At 50.4% G+C, this 14,287-nt stretch overlaps 4 protein-coding genes across 4 annotated transcripts; 3 read left to right on the forward strand and 1 right to left on the reverse strand.

Moving 5' to 3' along the window:
• Nucleotides 1-646: 646 nt before the first annotated feature.
• On the forward strand, nucleotides 647-1,664 carry CAOG_09194 (hypothetical protein; the record flags this gene model as incomplete). Its single annotated transcript, XM_011272609.1, has 2 exons — nucleotides 647-960; nucleotides 1,118-1,664. The coding sequence occupies 2 exons, from the start codon at nucleotides 647-649 to the stop codon at nucleotides 1,662-1,664; spliced, it is 861 nt and encodes a 286-aa protein (XP_011270911.1).
• A 959-nt stretch (nucleotides 1,665-2,623) lies between these two features.
• CAOG_08276 (hypothetical protein) lies at nucleotides 2,624-6,557 on the reverse strand (the record flags this gene model as incomplete). The annotated part of the gene is made up of 7 exons (XM_004342343.2): nucleotides 6,335-6,557; nucleotides 4,942-6,247; nucleotides 4,593-4,749; nucleotides 4,394-4,530; nucleotides 4,223-4,324; nucleotides 4,074-4,147; nucleotides 2,624-4,003 (listed from the first exon to the last, which is right to left on the reverse strand). Exons 1-7 carry the CDS (start codon nucleotides 6,500-6,502, stop codon nucleotides 2,624-2,626), a joined length of 3,324 nt encoding a protein of 1,107 aa, XP_004342392.2. The 5' UTR covers nucleotides 6,503-6,557.
• A 3,991-nt stretch (nucleotides 6,558-10,548) lies between these two features.
• Nucleotides 10,549-12,057, forward strand: CAOG_09195 (hypothetical protein; the record flags this gene model as incomplete). Its single annotated transcript, XM_011272610.1, has 1 exon — nucleotides 10,549-12,057. One exon carries the CDS (start codon nucleotides 10,549-10,551, stop codon nucleotides 12,055-12,057), a length of 1,509 nt encoding a protein of 502 aa, XP_011270912.1.
• A 1,263-nt stretch (nucleotides 12,058-13,320) lies between these two features.
• CAOG_08277 (hypothetical protein) lies at nucleotides 13,321-13,911 on the forward strand (the record flags this gene model as incomplete). Its single annotated transcript, XM_004342344.1, has 3 exons — nucleotides 13,321-13,365; nucleotides 13,464-13,556; nucleotides 13,696-13,911. The coding sequence occupies 3 exons, from the start codon at nucleotides 13,321-13,323 to the stop codon at nucleotides 13,909-13,911; spliced, it is 354 nt and encodes a 117-aa protein (XP_004342393.1).
• Between the last annotated feature and the right edge of the window lie 376 nt (nucleotides 13,912-14,287).

The raw sequence follows: 14,287 nt of genomic DNA on the forward strand, positions 1-14,287 counted from the left end.
AGTCTGGTAGTGGAGCGAAACCGAAGGCAAAACGTGGAGGGAATGTGAAGTACGTTGTTGGCTAATGTCATATGGTTGCTGGGATTTCTTGGGACAGTCTGTGGCGGAATGACCTTTTTCGCCACAGAACATGCAGAGGCCGAGGGTGCGGCGACGCTCTTTCTCTTCAGGCGCGAGGTGGCACAGTGAAAAAAGAAACCGTTTTACCGGTCTACCCCGTTATGTCGAGCTCGATAAAAACGCGTCCCTGGGCTCTGTGCCTTTGACAGTGTATTGTCCTGCGTGTGTACTATCCCGATCATTAAATTTCGACCCCCCCTCTTTTTTTCACTTTTTCGCCCTCCCTGGGACCTGTGTTGCTTTCCGTCTCGCCCGCGGAATGTTCATTCATGGTACGGTGTACCGAACGTCTGATGAACACCGGGAGCGGGGGTTGTGAGTCATATCAGAGCAGCAGCGAGCAAAATAAAAAATATAAGGAAACTCAAAAAATTCACTTTTCCCGCCCAAATTTTGGTTTGGGTTCAGTCTTTTTGTGCGCATGACTCGCACACGCAGTCAGTCCACGTCCCGCGTGGCTCCCAGACAGCCCCCGGTATGGCTGCGTCCAACTTCACCAAAAAGACCGCTGCCCGTGCTGGACAAGATGCCCAGGGAGGTCGTCCGCGGTCAAGTGCTCGCGTTGCGAAATGCTGGCCTCTCCTACAACAAGATCGCCACCCAGCTTCACCTCCCACGTTCTACAGTGATCAGCATCACCCAACGTTTCTCGGGAAGGGCGACGACGAGCGACAGCCCCCGCCCCGGTCGCCCCAGCAAGCTCAAGTCATTTCACCGCAACAACATTGTAGCACAGATCCTCCTCGATGAGTCCGACACCGCACCCGAAAGTGGCCGCCACTATGCGCACATTGTCCAAAGTTCGTGTCTCTCCATGCACGATAAGAAGGGTGCTGCATGGTGCAGGACTTGTCAACGGAGCGAAGGTCAAAAAAGCCCTCTTGAAAGAGACACACAAAGAGCGACGCTTGGCCTTTGCACTCGCTCATCAGCATTGGACCGTCGATGACTGGCTGAGGGTCGTCTTCTCCGACGAGACTGCTCTCTATCTCTACAGGAACAACAACGGTGGTCGTGTATGGCGTCTGGTTGGCGAAACGTTGACCGATCGATGCGTGCAGGGCACGGTCAAGTTCGGCGGTGGCCATATCAATGTTTGGGGCGCCATCTCTCGTTTCGGAATTTCGCTTTTCTGCGAGGTCGGCGACGTCATGAACGGCGACACCTACCTCTCAGTTTTGGAGAGCGAGTTGCTAGCAAGCATTCGCGTGTGGAACAACAAAAACGAGATGATTTTCATGCATGACAATGCCCCTTGTCACAAAAGAAAAGATGTGGCGAAGTGGTTCGAAACCAATCAGATCACCGTCCTGGACTGGCCTGCGAACTCTCCCGACCTCAACCCCATCGAAAATGCGTGGAACATGGTCAAGAACAAGATCTACCAGGAGAGGGAGATCAAGAGCAAGGCCGCGTTGTGGGAACGCTTCCAAGCGGTCTACGAAGAAGTGCTCACGCCAGAGGTCTGCCGCGATCTCATTTCATCGATGCCGCGCCGCATTCAAGCTGTGATAGATGCCAATGGTGGTTATACCAAGTACTGAAGTGGAGCGAAGGCGCTGCGACACGTTGTTTGTGTGCCATGTAATGCTTTGTGAAAATTGGGCAAAAAATCCGCTCTTTTTCTGTTTTTTTGAGTTTCATTTTTGTCTGTTCTCGCTTCGAATCTTAACTCCCAGCCCGCTGCTTCACTTCTAAAATGTGTCTGGTACACCGTACCATGAATGAACATTCCGCGGGCGAGACGGAAAGCAACACAGGTCCCAGGGAGGGCGAAAAAGTGAAAAAAAGAGGGGGGGTCGAAATTTAATGATCGGGATAGTACTTGTTACAGTTATACACATCATATTTGATCATGAGCTGCGAGGTAGAGAGCCGTAGGACGACCAAAAGGCCGTTCCAACGTTGCCGGTAAACTTTACGAGCGAATTTCCAGCTCCTGCTTGCCGCAATCAACCAGCCGATTGGCACATTATATGACACTGGCCCAACTTTTTTCGACCTTTTTCCCCTCGTTTTGGTCGTTAGCATACCCTCGGCTCATTGTGACTACTTCCACCGCATCTCCCACTACCCTGCCTTGTATAAAGTACATATTTTAAGTTTATTAATAGGAGCGGCGGGCAGAGCCAGCAGCGACGACGTAGTTGGACCGAGAAGTGGAGGAATCGGCGTCGCCGGTTTTGCCCCGTTCATTCCGTCGTCTTGGGTTGCTCAGGTACCGCCTCTCCACCATTTTCTGATCTAAAATAGCAGTTTGATGGCATTTCTAGGCGGACGGGCCGAGCCTGAGAGTGGTTGGGTGAGAAACGGGTCGTTGTTGCGGTGTGTGTCGATCGCGCTCAAGCAAGTTAACATCAGCACTTCCCAACCATCGCCATTTGCATGCAACAGTAATATTTCGCACAAAATAACACTACACATTCAAAACAACGTTCGCGGAACACAGGCGGCGTGCCAGCGGGCCAATGCTGGCACGCCGATCCAGAACGCTTCCAGCAAATCAGTCCTCCTCAGCAGCAGTCACCCGCCGTCGCGTTCGACGTTGCCGAGGCGAACGAGAAGGACTTGTAACACTGAAATCGCTGTCGCCGGCCGCTGTCCAGGAGGGAAGCTCCTCGTTCTCCGAATCGTTTCCCCATCTGGCATTCGGAGGCAACGAATCCAAAGTCACCTCGTCAGTTTCAAGCCGCGGGCTGTTGGCTGCTAGCGAGCGCGGCTGGTTTGTAGGCGGGGCGCGAGCCCATTGGGCAAGCCAGGACTTGACGTGAGGGAAATCAATCTGCAACGCCCGGCAGCGCAATTCTCCATCCTGATCCATGACGAGTTGCAAAGCGTCCGCAGGCAAGATGCGATCATTTTTTGCTCTCGCGCACTCAAACAGGAATCTGATGGGTGCTCGTGCCTCTTCGGTTGTGCGATTCACGGGAACAGGCTCTGTAACAAAACCTTCACCAGCAGGAAAGAGGCTCTGCAACTTCGCCAGCTGCGGTTCAGTTGTTGTGAAATCATGTCGAAACAGCGGTTGGCTGGCTTTGGCCGAGAGTGCACGCATCGAGGCCGGCATCGTCATTGGCTCTGGCGAGGACTCCTCGCCGCAAGTCAATACCCAGGCCGAGCTTGCCCCTTCTGAAGATGCAGCGGCTGTAGCTTCATCCTCGTCTGAAAAAGAGTCGTCTGTGGTAGCCACTTCTTCCGCGTTGGAGGCAGTTGCCGATTGCGTGCCCATCAATTCGCTTCCCGGGTCGTCTTCAGGAAGCCCTAGTTCAGCATTGGAGGCGACCGCACAGTCTTGGATGTGACGACTCAGCCAGGCAGAGCTTTTGTACAGCTTGCTGCACTTCGGACATTGGAGGTTGGGAGATTTGCTCGGAGTGGGCGGAGTGAAAACAAGTGACTTGCGCGTCTTGGACTGGGGTCCACACGTCTTGGTCCCCTTCATCAACACTGGCGCTGCATTGATGGTGTGGAGCATCGTTGGTGTGAATTGAAGGGAACCGTTCAGTGGGACTTGATTGGATGGAGTGCGTGGTGAAGCTGGAGAAATGGCAGCAGTCTCGGGGGTCGCTGCACCAACGGCAGCGGTCTCGGAGGTCGCGGCAGAAACGGCGACGGTCTCGGACGTCGCGGGAGAAACGGCGGCGGCCTCGGACGTCGCTGTACCAACGGCAGCAGTCTCGGGGGTCGCTGGAGAAACGGCAGCAGTCTCGGGGTGGGAGTCTCGTTCACGCCGAATCTGGGCGTGGTGTTCGGCGTTGTTGCTCCAATGCGGACTGTTCTGCTGGCCAAGGGTCAGGTGCGTCGAGAAGTCGTGGCGATAGACTTCTCGCAGCCGCTCGCCAGTGTACTCGAACAGCATGCAGCGGTCGCTCAGTCGGAATCCCTGCATGCCACCGTTGTTTGTTGTACACGATGTGACCTGCCTGATCCAGAGTTGGGATACTCTTTGGGACCTTTTGAAGGCGGCGACGCGTCGCTTCGTCAATGTGCAGCTGGTGGACAGTCGTTCCTGGCATCGTAGCGAGCGCTGATACGTGTCCAGTCAGCAAATGCAGCCATAATCGATTCAAACAAATGGAATACATGAAATACAAGGCCCTACCTTTTTCGACATCCATGCCGTTGTTAATTGAGTTGCCACCTTTCATGAACTCGCTGAACTTTGCGCTGACGTGCGCAAAGTGAAGGTCGATGCGTGACTTGCCTGTTTGAAATGTACAACTTATCAGTACGCTTGAAGATTCGGGGATCGACAGCTCGACATGCTCCTCACCTTCACCAGCCTCGAAGTGCCAAAGGTCGGTGATGTCGAAACTCGCTTGAGTATGCATCTTACTGGATAGGAAGACGCTGAATGGCGAGTTGACGTAGTGTGCACCTGCGTCTGTAACAACAGAGGCAGTATTGATTCTGGGACGAGCGGGCGGTGAGAGAAATGCGACAAACAGTTTTCGCGACAACACTGCTCTTACGGTGGAACTCGTCCCTCTGTGATCAGCGAGTTGATGACTGCAAACACAGCTTGCAGATGATGGATGATCAGAATCCAGTCCTGTTTTTCATCGGGCAGCCAGGCGTCGAAGTGAAGCATGGCTACTTCGTTCGTGCTGGGTTGACGGAAAAAGAACACTATTCCATGAAAAGAGATCCCAGTTTTCGCGAAAAAAGCTTGGCTGCTCTGACGATAGTTATCTGGCATGATTTTCATCTGTTAGCAGGAAGAAGGACGACAGAGTTTCGAAGCTCGTTAGGACAACAGATCGCGGAAAGTTTTTGGCTGTTCGAAACTCACTTTGAAATCACACAAGAACACAGCTTGACCGGGACCTAGGTTGTTGATCGTCTTGTTGATGAGGGATCGAGTATGAGCCGAGCGGAGAAGGTGCGCCACCCACTGCTGAAGAGTTTGGCATCCTCGCTCCAGGATGGTCTGCATATCGGCGCATTCGCCGGGGTTTTGAGGGAGATGGGCGTCGATGTGCAGGCTCAGATCGGCAAGGGTAGTGAGGCCTTGGGTGCAGATTGGGCACGGCTGGGGACTGCTGAGCACGCCGAGGTGGTGCTGCTGCTGGCAGTCGTCCAACCCGAATGCGAGGCAGTGGAAGGGGTGGTCGTAATGCTTGGTTGGATCAGCTGTCAAAGCGAAAAGATGGTCCCTCAGCCCTTGTAGACGCAGCCCTGCCGTATGTGCGTCCGGAAAAGCGATCGTCAATCGTTCCAGTTCTTGCAGCAGAAAAGGGATATCCTCGCTAAAAACCGCGAACGCTCGGTGGCAGTTGCCGCAAAGTCCGTTTTCAGGAACACGCCGCTGGAATATAAACTCTCCTGCGTGTAGAGCGCGCTGGAACACGCTCCAAGAGCACAGGAGGCCGTTTTTCTGGGCGTCTTCGTGCATCTTCCGCATCGATGTTTCCAGGTAGACGATAGGCTTCGCCTCACCAGTGACAGGGTCCACCTTTGTCTTGTGAGCACTGGGAACTGAGTGATCCAGCGTGAATGCGCGGACGCTCGCATCTAGAGGGCGCGACTTGCGCGGCGTGGCTGGCGTCCGCTGAGCGATTTGGCCAACTCCATAGTGCAGATTGTTCGCGCGCGCCTGTTGCACAGCGTAGCGCGTCACACCGGGCATGGTTGCTAATATGTCCTTGGTTTTGTGATGGGCGACCGTTCCAAGAAGCTGCGGTGTCTGGTCTGGAAGAATGGGCAGCAGTTCTGCTGTGCACTGCAGGCGGATCTGGGCCACTGTGCCAGCTGTGACAGATGGCACGTATTTCTGCGCAGCAGCCTGAGCTGTTTCGGCAACCAGAGCGTCGTCATGGCCATGGACCTGCGCGACAGCAGCGACGAGAGCTTCGCAGCCAAGCTGCACCGCTTCCTCGCGCCGGCGTTTCGCTTCACGGGAGCCGGGGACCAGATCCTCTGTGGCCTTTCTGCGCGATCTGACGGGGGTTGCAGCTGCTTGCAATGGTACAGGGATAGGCTCGGATGTGGGAGCTTCAAAAGTCAAGTAGGCGGCAGGCGGCGCGGGACTTGCAGCCGCGGCGATGCTCTGCCGCCGGCGGGGCTTGCGCGATGATGCTTGAGCCTCTTGAAGTGCATGGAGGTGCCTTTGGACGGCTTTGATGGCCTGGTAGATGGCAGAGAAGTGAGAAGATTTTCGCGCCAAAACACTTCGGCACCTTCACCCCCCCCCCCTGCCTTCGCTTCTGCGTACTTGTTGCTCCCGATATTCATCTCGGCGCTTCATTCGTAGTCGTTCAGCCGCTCTGGCATTGTTCACCGGATCAAACACACTTCGTTTGGACCGAACCATCAACGATACAAAAGTTTCGGAAAAATCGATCTCACACGGCTGCTGCTCGGCCACGAAAAAAGACTGCATATGATAACAGGTGATAAAATAGGTCGGCGTCTGCAATGGCAGCGGTGGACAGTGAATAGAACTCTCAGGGCAGCGTTTCTAGAGGTTTTTGGGCCAAAAACAGGGTATAAAGCTCGTCCAAAAATGGAAGTTTTCGCTCTTCAATTCCACCTTTTCGACCACCCCAACGATTCTCGGTGCGCTACCCGCCCCAAATACTAGACGCTACAATAAAATCGTATTGTCAACACAGTGTGGGGGTAGAGAGGGAGCCAGATCGAACTGGCTCGAACTTTTTTTCTCGAAACCGACAAAGGTCGAAAAAAGTTGGGCCAGTGTCATATTCTAGAGATTAATTATGTGATTGTCAGACTGACGGGACGTCAAAAAGTCTTGTGACGTTTCACATTTAGGCACTGATGCATCAAGTAGCGGTTTGCCCAACCGGACAACAGTTGAGCCGTCACTGTGCATCTTTCGCACCTGACGAGGTTCGATTCCCTGCTTTTGCTCTTTTTGCCTTTTTTTTTTTTTTGACAATGGAAAAAGCAATGCGCTCAAACAAAAAAAAAGAAAAGAAAAAAAAGAAAAAAAAAAGAAAAAGAAAAAAACCAATGTCACTCCAATGGTTTTATTTTGTTTTATTTTTATTTATTTTATTTTATTTTATTTTCTGCACCACAGTCTTTGTATTTTTTTATTTACTTTTATTTTATTATTTCATTGCAAAAAGCATTGTATTTTTTTCTTTCTTTTGATTTGCAAATGTCGAATCAGCACCAACAGATTCCGAGCGAATCGTATCTCTTCGCAGTGCGGGAACGTAAGTAATGACCAATTACAATCGTTCTCCTCCTGAGAGAGCAATTCTTTCAACACACATCAGAAAGAACAAAGAACACGCATGGTGAAAGAAAAAAAAAAGAAGAAAAGCAAAAAGCGCGCGAAAACGAACTTTCAGTTTGCTCTCGGTCCTGCAGATCAGCAGCCGTTCGCCGGAGCGCGCTGCCGCCAAGCATATTGTAATTGTCATGGCTTCCTTGACGGAATTGCGTCGCGATTGGCGTGAATTCGGGGAACGCGGACGCTGGGGAGGGTGAAAAGGGATTTTGAGCTTCAATTTCAATCCAGTTTTTTGAGAGCACGGTGTTGAAACTGATAGTAAAAGCGCGGGAAACACACTGTTCTTGAGATGGTGAATTTTCAGCAAACGAAAATTCAACTTGGCTAATTTTTTGATTGGGTTGTTTGTTTGGATGTGTGGATCAGATCAACAAGCAAGCCTTGAATTTATTTCAAGACTGTCAGCGGAGAACGGAGGAAGCGTCTCTTCTCTTGTCGGCAGCGGATGATGTAAGTCTGCCGTCCGTAGCGTTCGCTCTGGTCAACAATGAAGCAACCACTCTTCCAGCCACTCCAGTCGTGGCGGATGCGGCAACGGCAATGGATACAAATGCACGACCAGCAGGAACAACCACTCTCCCACCTTCGACCGCATCCTCCAGCACTGTGGATGTCGACACGCGGGACAATGCGACAACCTCAAGTGCGCCCGTTCACTTTTCTGCCCGTCCCAACACCTGCACCGCTTCCCGTGTCTCGTTCTCGTTGTGCATTGGCTTCATCGCCATCGAGACGCAATGGCTCGAGATGGTTCTCGCTATCGCGGATGCTCTCGTTCACGACAGCACCGCGATCAGCGAGCAATGAATTTATTTATGGCTCAAAAAAAATAAAAATAAAAATAAAAATATTATTAATCGAAAAAAATAATAATAATAATAAATAAAAAAAAAACCTGGAGGCGTGAAAAAAAGGACGGAGGAATGTTGTGGTCTCATGAGCACGGCTATTTGCCTTTTTATGGCAACATCGAAATCTCCGTGACCGTAATCCATGTCTATCGAGTCAAAAACGCCAAAACCCATCAAAATGACAAAAAATACCGCGGTAGCTTTTTTCACTGTGTGGCCGTTCTGGAGATTGAGCGAAGGCTTGGACGGAGCAGCGGCCGGAGGATGGGGAGTGCCAGAGGAAGACGAACGATTGGAAGAATTGTTCGGACGAGAAGAAAAAGGAGAATTGGCAGAGCGGTGACTGGTAGACGAGTCAGGGCCTGCACGAGGGTACTTGATGCGCATGGTGGCAGTCGCAGAAATCTCGTTGAGGTAGTGATCAAGAGAGAGGTCGTGGTTGGCACGGAGATGACGGGACTCGAGTTGGAGACGATCGGGCAAGAGGGATTCGACGACGTGGAAGAAGGCGTCGGTGCCCAGAGTCACAGTGGAAAATTTGTTTCCGAATTTCGGAAGACAATCCTCCGAATTTTGCTCAAAATTCGGAAAACCGAGTTTATTATTTTTCCGGTGCAAAATTCGGTGCCTCAGCAGAGCGAGAATATGGCGATAGCTCGACGTCTGATTGGTCAGAATTTGCTTTCTTGGTCTCCTTTTATATTATTAAAAATGATTTTTTTTAATTTTAATAAAATTTATTTTATTATTGGTTTCCATATTTGCACAAATTTACAAAAATCTCAGATCGCCCCCGCCTGCACCTTGCTGGTGCTTTGTACTTGCCTTTGGAGGGCGTGACTGGTAGCACACTGGCCAAGCATCTTGCAGCCCCGAGCTCCGCTTTGCTCCTTTCCGCATCTGTTCAAGTAGGAATCACAAGTTAGTCACTGTTCTGTGTCATATCATGCATGACAGCTGACGGCGGGGACTTACACGTTTGCTTCAACGAGACACGTTGTCTTGCTGGCCGAACATTGCGATTGACTCCGTCTTGATCATCAGTTTCACACGCCTGCGACACATCAGCTCACAGTGAGTATTTCGTCTGTTGCGTTCTCCAAGCGAACAGTATGCGTACCGTGTTCAGCACCACTTGGACGGAAAGAAGCTTGTGCGATGTGATGTGACGAGTGCGAATCTCAAGTTTTTTTCGCAATGTTCTTGTTCTTTGCAGCGTAGTGCTTGTTTGACTTGATCCAGCTCGACAGCCGCCGCCCGCTGAAGCGCGTCAATGACAATCTTGGACATCAAGTGGATGCTGTGCTACTTGTGATCATATTCCAAGGTGAGGCTGGAGTGCGAGACAAGAAGAAAATCATGTGATTTTGGGCGCGAATTTTTGAAAAATGCATTTTCCCGCCAATTCACGCCCTAGCTGATTTAAAAAATTGCACTTTCTCCCCTTTCTATCGCGCTTCTGCAGTTCCTTCGCATCTCTCTCGTGTCGTCCTTGTGTACCCATGTGAGATGAGTGTTTTCCGCGCATCCGCGCAGTCGGCATCGATCTGCAGACAGCAGAACGACCGCATCTTTCTTTTCGTTTTTTTCTTTTTTATGGCGCCTTTTTATCTTTTTTTTTCTTTTTTTTTCTTTACCTCCATCCTCTTGTCCTCCTGACATCAGCATCGCTTGCGTGCGTTGACTGTTGCACAGTCAGAGAGAGGTAAAGGTCAATGACAGACAAGCACCACAAGCCGCGCGACGGCTGTGTTCGCCTTCTTCTTTGCTTTTGTTTTTTATCTTTTTCTTTTTGTTGTGGCACACTCACAAATGTCACTGCTGGCCATCTCGATCTGCACTCGATGTAAAATAATAAATAAAATAAATAAAATAATAAATAAATGGTAGACTGAAGCAGTGACATTACAAAATAAAATAAAAAAATTAAAATAAATTAAAATAAATTAAAAATAAATTAAAATTAAATTAAAATAAAATAAAATGTAACATTAAAAAATACAGTATTGTGCGTCCGAAGATGAAAACTGCAATATGAGTTTGGAAATAGAAACGGACGATTTGGTTTTTAAACATTTGAAATGGTACAAATTTGTAGTGCGATTTTGGACAAAATGCTATCGATTTGGTTTTTAAAAACACGAAACTGTCCAAACTGCGCCCGAGTTGGTTTTTGCCAAGATAAGGTCTGGTTTTTTGGCGCGAAAACTTTGGAATAAAAGCTTGAAACTGAAAATTCGCACTCTTGGTTGGGAAATTGCCACTTCATGTTTGGGATTTGCAAACACCCCCAGACGAACCTGCTCTGTAGCCATGCCCAAACGTCAAAACGAGGCGCAGGCCACCGAATCACGCGCGCCGCGGAAGTGTGTCCATCTAGAAAACCCCGAACGGAAGCGGATCATCGACTTGGCTGTTGATCGCGCCTTGCCTCTCGTCACGGTCGCCAGCATGCTCCATCACCCCATCAGCACTGTGTCCAACGTAGTGCAACGTTTCAAGGAGCGCGGAGAGTGGACGTCACATCACGTCAATCCCAAGGGATGCCGTGTGCTCACAGCGGAGCATCTCCATTTTCTCGAGATGGAGCTCGACAAGAACGTCAATGTGACCAATCAAGAGCTCCAGGACCTCCTCCTGACGACATTTGGCATTCAAGTGCATCAAGCAACCATCGGGCGTGCCATGTTACGACAGGGCTTCACGTTCAAGCGCGTGTATGAGCAGGTCAAGGTGAAAAATTCGCCTGAAATCAAAGCCCAACGCAAGAAATGGGCTGAGCTCTTCGAGGCTTTCCAGACACCTGTGGATCGCTTGTTCTACGTGGACGAGAGTGGATTTAATGCGAATCAGCATCGAACGCGAGGTCGATCTCGCAAGGGCGCGCGCGCAATCGTTCAAGTTGGCAGTATTCGTGCAGCGAATTTCACGCTCATTGCAGCGATCGGAATGAGCGGCGTTGTGTTGAATGAGATCCAGCTCGGAGGCGTGACTGGCCATGTCTTTGCGGAGGCGATGACGAAGCTGTTTGACACGCTCGAGGCAAAAAAAGCCGTCGACACCGCCGCGTCTGGCATCGCTGTGGATGAGCTCCCAGTGCAACAGCTTGAGCCCGACCTCCCCCTTACAAACATGGTTGAGGACAGTGTGTCGATCAGTAATGCAGTTCACATGCCACTGCTGACGTCCGGTGCAGCGTCGTCCCAACCACCTGCCCCTCCCGCTGCAGTTGTGTCGTCTGCTGCGTCTGCAGCTGGCGGGTCAGCTCCTGCTTCCACCTCTGCTTCCACCTCTGCTTCCACCTCTGCTTCCACCTCTGCTTCGACGACCAGAAAGAAGCGCCGTTCTCGTCGCAGGATTCTCGACGATGATGACAACGATGATGGCGGCGTCTACGTTCCACCACACGAAGAACTCATTCAAGACGAGATTGATGAGCACAATGACAATACTTCCTATTTCGTACCGAGCGAAGAGCACCCAGGTGTCAGCTTTCCGGGACATCATCGCTACAAAGCCTGGATCGTGCTCGACAACGCGCGCATTCACAAGACACCCGAAGTGCGCGAGCTCTTTGCACGCCGCGGGTATGGGATGCTCTTTCTGCCTCCGTACTCATCGTTCTTGAACCCGATCGAGTATGTCTTCAACCAAGTGAAGGCTGCGTTCAAGCGCTCCCGGCTGGAACCGAACGAAACAATCTCAAGTCGCATTACCGCTGCTGTTGGTACCGTGACGGCAACGCATTGCCAAAACACTATCACACATGTTCAGCTCAAGTACTTTAATGCTTGTCACGAGATGCACGATGTGCTACAGTAGATTAGTTGGCGTGCTCTCCTTCGAAAGCTCCCTCAATGGCTGTTTTGGGTGGTCGTTTGATGTGATCGTCCGTGTCATGTTACATGTACAAATACTGTATTGTTGTACATCCATTACAAATCATGTTTATTCTGCAACAAGCATCTGCCAAAGACTAGTCGATGGCTTTCAGGAGAAAACCCCACAGTCCGGTCGGCCTTGCGTCCTTTCTTCACTCTACCCGTAAACCTTCATAAAACAAACATAGTTAAGCCTATTTATACATGCATGTACATGTATTGAGCGTATGCAAGCTGGAGCGCTCCACTGTGGAGTGCACATTGCGTTGTCACTGGTGCTGCAACTGGCTGGCCGTTAGGAATGATCGGAACAATCCACTCGGCATACGATTGCCACCAATTTAATGACACTATGATAAACTATGCAAATGCTAATGCTTACACCGAAATAGCTCGTGAGTACGAGCCCTGGGTGGTAAAGACGTCGCTGTGGAAGTAATTCATAAAAACTGTAGCTCGAGTTCTTCCCGAGCCCTAGCTTTCCCGCTACTCACCCCAGCATCTAATGACCTTCCAAGATACATGATTCAATTCAAATACTTCCTGAAGTTGTTGGTAATTCTAACATCTCAAGTGGGTTAATTCGAAATACAAGCTTGCAAAAACCAACTCGTTGAAAACCAAATCGAACGCACAAAAACCAATTACGGAAAAAACCATTTTTCTCGCACTTTCAACCAAGCTACTTTTTTCCAGTCCGATTTTCCTCACTTCGTCCGCTCTAATTTCCAACCTCGCCTGCTGTGATTTCAACCTCGACTGCATAATACTGTAAAAAATAAATCAAAAAAGAAAGCGCAACCAAACAGGTTCGAACCCAGTAGCAAAAAGAAAGAAAAACCATCAAGACGCTTGGTCTAGACAGCTCGAAGTCCACGCTGGGCGAAATGGGATTCGATCGCAGGCATGAAACTACACTTTCTCATCCTCCTCCAATCGCGCGTATCTCGATTGGACAATATGTCATAACATCTCAGAATACTACAAGTCGAGAAAAGAAGCACGAAACACCGCGAAAAGACACGCAAACGGTGAGCACAAACTCACTCGTTTCGTGTTATCGCCTGTCCTGTCGCTGCATTGGCCTCTTTTTCCCCGCTCGCTGCTTTGAATAATACTGGATTGAGTGGTCAACCTAATGCCATGTTGTACTGTGGTGTGCGGGGCGCGGTTTCTGTCATTTTCAAGCGAACATTCGCGAAAAATGAAGCCGGCCGCAGGCGTTCTTTCAACACTATGTTTCCGTGCTGTTAACTGCCACTGGACTGAAACTGATGCGACATTCTTTGAGCATAACCACACGATAATGAATACTCACATCACCACCCTTCACAATTTTTATCGCAGGCCGGTATCAAGCTCGCGGAAGCGACACCCATCGTTGCAAACAACGCAACAACCGATCAACGCTCGTTTTTCAGCGCACACCGCACGCTTGACGTCAGCGTTGACTTGTATTACATTTGAATGATTTTTGACACGCATTGATGTGCAGCGAGGACCGAGTGCCGCAAGACTGCCAGCGATACAAGTAAGGGAAGTGACCGATTTGAGCTCACTTCTGTTTTTACGTCTCAAGATTGGCGTGGCTGTATCTGCACCCAGTGCGCAGCCGCCGTTGAAGCGGATCCATGACTGGTTACAAGTATGGCTGACGCTACAGACAGACGTCGCCATCGCAAGCGCTGTCTGCCCGCTGACAAGAGGCTGGAACGGCACCAAGTTGGCCATGCCCAGAGCTGCTTCCAACTCCAAAGCACTTCATCATGATTCCATGGCATTTGAATACGTGTGAATAGTGTATCAATTGTATTTGTAGCGAGAATGAGAGATATCCTAAGTGAAGATTTGGTGCACCGGTGCTGTCATTGAGTGGTGGCTGCGAAGTTGTGTCAACAGCGCTTTCCTGCGTCTGTGCGACCGTCCCCGACCGCCCCCGCATCAGAAACAAAGTGCCACAACTGTATCACGTCACTGGACATGCAAAGGCGCGCGTTGACATGGTCTGGGGAGCAGTAGCAACGAGGAGCGCCAATCGCAATGGACCGCCAGCCAATTCCCCTCCTCATCGTTTCGCGTTCCAGGACAGTCCCCGCCGTCCAATTTCCACAAATATGCACTGCAAACAACATAGAGAGAACCCTCCTTCTAAGAGACAAAAACTGGTGACC

This window comes from Capsaspora owczarzaki, assembly GCF_000151315.2.
Source record: "Capsaspora owczarzaki ATCC 30864 unplaced genomic scaffold supercont2.20, whole genome shotgun sequence".
In the NCBI taxonomy this organism is placed as follows: Eukaryota; class Filasterea; order Ministeriida; family Capsasporidae; genus Capsaspora; species Capsaspora owczarzaki.